The sequence below is a fragment of the Dendronephthya gigantea genome, unplaced genomic scaffold (assembly GCF_004324835.1).
Source record: "Dendronephthya gigantea isolate DGI-Jeju-01 unplaced genomic scaffold, DenGig_1.0 000044F, whole genome shotgun sequence".
NCBI lineage: Eukaryota > Metazoa > Cnidaria > Anthozoa > Malacalcyonacea > Nephtheidae > Dendronephthya > Dendronephthya gigantea.
Genome location: NW_021163054.1, coordinates 379122 through 383464, shown reverse-complemented (window position 1 = coordinate 383464; position 4343 = coordinate 379122). Strand labels below are relative to the sequence as shown.

The window sequence follows — 4343 nt, the reverse complement described above, 5'->3', positions numbered from 1 at the left end:
GTCTTGTCTTTGAGCGCAAAGTTTTTAGGTTTATACTTGTCGGAATTCGTCGAGCAATACATCAAATTAAAGCTCAGAAACAGCGCTTCCTTTCATAATACATTTACAGAGACGGCGGTGTAACTGCTCAGCGTACAATCCCTTTGTCTATCTATTGCTCTTTTTGGTTGGTTTACTTCCTGTCTCATTACTATGGTAACCGCAAATCGCGCATTGAAGCGGGAAATTAGAATCGTTCTCTTTCCTTCTCTGGCATGCAAATTTAATGCAAATTTATGGCAATCGCTCTGGGTACATATTCTAATACCAAATTTAAAAGGGAAATAGTTATTGATAGCGAGCATTGCCCAAACTTGGTTAAAAGATCCGATGTTGATTCTGAAGAAGTTGCCTTTACTCTTCACATTCCCTTCGAACAACTAAACAGTTGGCACAATGCGAAGCAAACAACACTGGCTGACTGCACGTACGTACAGATACTGAACGCATTTATTGGCAAACAGTATCCATTGAAGATTCTGGAGAGCTGTACATTGCACGAAAGTGTCAAAACAAGTTATCGGGAAACATGGGGGGACTCGGCAACGCCTACTTGCGAAGGTGAAGAGTGTCGCTGTTCGTCATAGCGAACTTAGCACTATTACCTTGGTGAATGACTTGCAAAACCAAGTGTCGCAGCTTGAAAGTGTAAATGCGACATAGACATTAAATGTAAGCAAGCATCAGACCTGGTGAGAAAAAAACAAATAAAGATCGACAAGGCCACTATTGACATTGATAAGCTTGAAAGAGAGAATAGCAAATTGTACAATATAATTGAAAAAATTTCTCCCCAAAGAAAGTTTGAGGACAAAGGGAAAACGTTTCTGGAAGTAGGAAAGCGACAGCAAGATCGTAAACTTCGAACTCTGGCAACACGGGTCGAGCAAGCACTTTGGTTTAGCGAATCGTTTGGACTTCAGTTGAACAGTGTGAAAATGATTGACGAGTCTGGAAAAGCTCATTGCCTATCTTTTGATGAAAAGGGATTGAAAAATTACAAGGAACTCCCAAGTGATGAGAAGGAAGACATCCAGCAAGTTTTGAACATAATGGACAAATTTTGCATAGGCGAGGCTGCATACCATGAGTTAACTTGTTGCCCAGGAGGAGAGACACTCCCAAGGTCTTATCTGGTGAAACAATGCAAAGATGATCTAAATGAGCTTTTCTATATTGAAAGAACTCCTGGGAATGCAAATGGGGCAGCACTCAATTTTGAAGACGAGTTGAGCCACGTAATTGGAAATCTGGTGAGACTATTTGTCCTCTTTTAGTCATTCATAATTAATCATTAAAATTCAAATAAACTATTAGGTACTTGTCAGAGATGGTGTGTGCTGTGATGTCCCAGGCTGGGCAAAACCACTGTGTATAGAAAATTAGAAATAGCAAATCATTGCTCATAACCAAATTTTGAAAATATTATTATTAATCATGTAACCATCTTTGTTAATTGTTCATTCAACTTTAGATGGAGACAAACAGCAAGTTAGGAGATGTCCCAGTCAAAGTGAAAGTCAGTGGAGATGGTGCAAAGATGACAAGATTGACAAATTTCATTGTGATCAGCTTCTCTGTTCTTAATCTGGAAGAAACTGTTATGTCATCAAAAGGTAAATCATTTAAAATTAGTGGCTATATTTATTATAATTATTTGCAATGATTAGGATATTTTGAAATTTTGCATAAAGCTCTAAATTGACAACATACCATAGTAATGTAATCAAGCCAAAACATAAATTTGAGTAAAAATAACAAATTTTCTTATTTCTTTATTACACACAAAGGGAACCACACAGTTGCAGTAATCAAAGGTCATGAGGATTATGACCTTTTGAAGACTTCCTGTGCAAAGATCTTTAGCTGCATCAACAGGCTGGTAAAGTCAGGAAAAATCAACATTAAAGGGAAGGATGTGCCTGTTGAATTTTATCTAGGAGGTGACTATAAGGTAATACTTGCAAAATTAAGTACTGTCTGGTAATACAATAATTAATCATGCAAAATTTTTCATGAAGTTGAATTCTTGATTAATTTTGCTCTTTTCAGTTCCTTTTGTTGGTACTTGGCATGAAAGGAGCCACATCTGACTATGCATGTATTTGGTGCAAAATTTTCAAATTAGACAGGTGAGTCATAATTTCAGCTTGGTTAAAGCCCACTTTCCATGAGAGTCGACTTGTTGGTAGTATATGGATGACACACACGTAAAATAATTAATTTGAATAATTGACAAAGTCACTCATCATGGTGGCTATACTTAGAAACTGGTCTCAATGCAACCTAATCCCTATGCATGAAAGTACGTTTATCATTATTTAACATATTTTTTAAACATATTTTTACTCTTTTAGATGTGATATGTCAAGGCTTCAAAACTACTGGGAAACTCAACATGGTCGATCAATTGAGGACATAAAAGAATGCGCTTTAAAAGGTCATTTTTCTTGTCAATTCCAACCTCTGCTCAATATAAAGTTGGAAAATGTTGTTCTTGATGAACTACATTTAATGCTTCGAATCACAGGTATAAAGAATTAAACTAAATGATGAGCAATATGTCTAGTGGAAAATATATATATGACAGTTTTTGCACTTCAATTATTTTTAGCTATGGTTAGCCATGGCGCACTCTGGCAAATGTTTTGATAATAAACAAACCAAATCTTATATAATATATTATGTTTATTTCAGATAAGTATAATCTTACTTGCAATGTGACACTTTTACTGTTTAGATGTGTTGACAAAAAGCTTAATTAACCAAGCTCTTGAATGGGATATAAAGGACAACATACCCAAAGCTCCCAAAAATAGGTCAAACCAACACCTAACAGACCTGGTTAGGTCAATAAATAAATGCGGAGTCACATTTAATGTCTGGGAGAAAAAGAATGCAGATGGGAAAGGCAGTGGGGTATATGATTTTACTAGCCTAATGGGTGCAGACAAGAAGCTATTATTGAAGCACCTCCCAGAAAAGTTAAAGAATTGCATTGAGGCAACACATAGCGATGCTGTAATTAGTTTGTGGAAGGTATTCTTGCAACTGTAAATAATAAATTATATCAAGAGAATATCTATGTGAGAGAGAAAATTATGGATTACAGTTTAAAACATTTTTTTCCATTTTAGGATTTCAGTCACATTTACCAAATGGTAAATGAGCCTAATCCTTCAGCTTCACATATCGATGAACTGTTCAAACAGGTTAGATACTCTACTTTTATGGTCTTGGCTAAGGCCTCCTGCAATGATCAACGTATAATAGAAGCTATAGATTGCAACAGGAAATTGGCTTCTGAATTCCCTTTCTGTATTTTGTGCCAACAAAATGTCCAGTGTGTGTGTTATAACTATATCCCAAATGCTTTCAGGCTATCCTTCATGCAGCTCTATTCTAAAGTGGAAAATATTATGCTTAGTATATTTCTCCTAATATCAATTATAGGCTTCTGCTTGGGTTAAGCTATTTGTATCGCTTAGTGGTATAGTTGAAGGGTGTGGGAAGAAACAGGTCACACCATACATGCATTGCTTGGTTTATCATGTGCCAAACTTTATGCAGAAACATGGTGGTATAAAGAAGTTTACAGGGCAAGGTAATATTTGTCATATTTGTTTAGTTTAACTAATCTGAACAAGTATTGTATATTATCAACAATTCTTTTCACTGAATTTAAAGGGGTAGAGAAGAAGAATGATGACGTACGGAAATTCCATTTGACCAAATCAAACAAGTGGGATGCACCTAAAGATGTCCTGCTTGTGGGCAAACGGTTACAGGTGACCAGTGAACAAGAAAGAACAACAAGATCCTACTACAAAAGGAATATTGATTATTGGTCACATGAAATTAAAGAAGCACGAAGTAAAAGGCGCAGGAAATTGTTATATTCTCCTAGTTCCTGTCCTGCATTGCAGGAAAGCAATGCAGAAGACACTTTAGATGTTGAAAGTCTATCAATTGCAGAAATCAAGGAAAAGTTGAAGGAATTGGGAGTGCAAACCCGTGTTAGGAAACTTGAGAAGTTGAAATACATTCTGCAAAAAGCACTCCAAGACTGAAAAATTACTTAAATTAATATTTAGATTCATTATATCAGAAGTATGTACACATTAAAATCAAAGTTCTAGTCTACATTACGAGTTCAGAATGTTTTCCTGATTGCAAGGTCTTCTAGCAAATGATATGCTAATTTTCTCAATAGGAAATCTAGGTGTTTCCACAAGCTGTGTGCCTCTAACAGCATGCTTCTTAGGTGACCAAAGAAGTACGGCCTTAGCCTTCAAAGGGAAATC

At 36.0% G+C, this 4343-nt stretch overlaps 1 protein-coding gene across 1 annotated transcript; it reads left to right on the top strand.

Moving 5' to 3' along the window:
* Positions 1-275: 275 nt before the first annotated feature.
* On the top strand, positions 276-4109 carry LOC114527382. The gene is made up of 10 exons (XM_028549013.1): positions 276-600; positions 703-1292; positions 1514-1655; positions 1830-1993; positions 2092-2171; positions 2397-2569; positions 2780-3078; positions 3177-3251; positions 3493-3643; positions 3727-4109. Exons 1-10 carry the CDS (start codon positions 276-278, stop codon positions 4107-4109), a joined length of 2382 nt encoding a protein of 793 aa, XP_028404814.1.
* The last annotated feature ends 234 nt before the right edge of the window (positions 4110-4343 follow it).

Bases quoted from the DNA above. Each gene is read 5' to 3' on its own strand.
- LOC114527382 (XM_028549013.1), top strand. From the start codon at position 276: ATGGCAATCGCTCTGGGTACATATTCTAATACCAAATTTAAAAGGGAA. The intron at 1,293-1,513 runs GTGAGACTATTT...ATTCAACTTTAG, and splicing joins GCCACGTAATTGGAAATCTG to ATGGAGACAAACAGCAAGTT. The intron at 2,172-2,396 runs GTGAGTCATAAT...TTACTCTTTTAG, and splicing joins AAAATTTTCAAATTAGACAG to ATGTGATATGTCAAGGCTTC.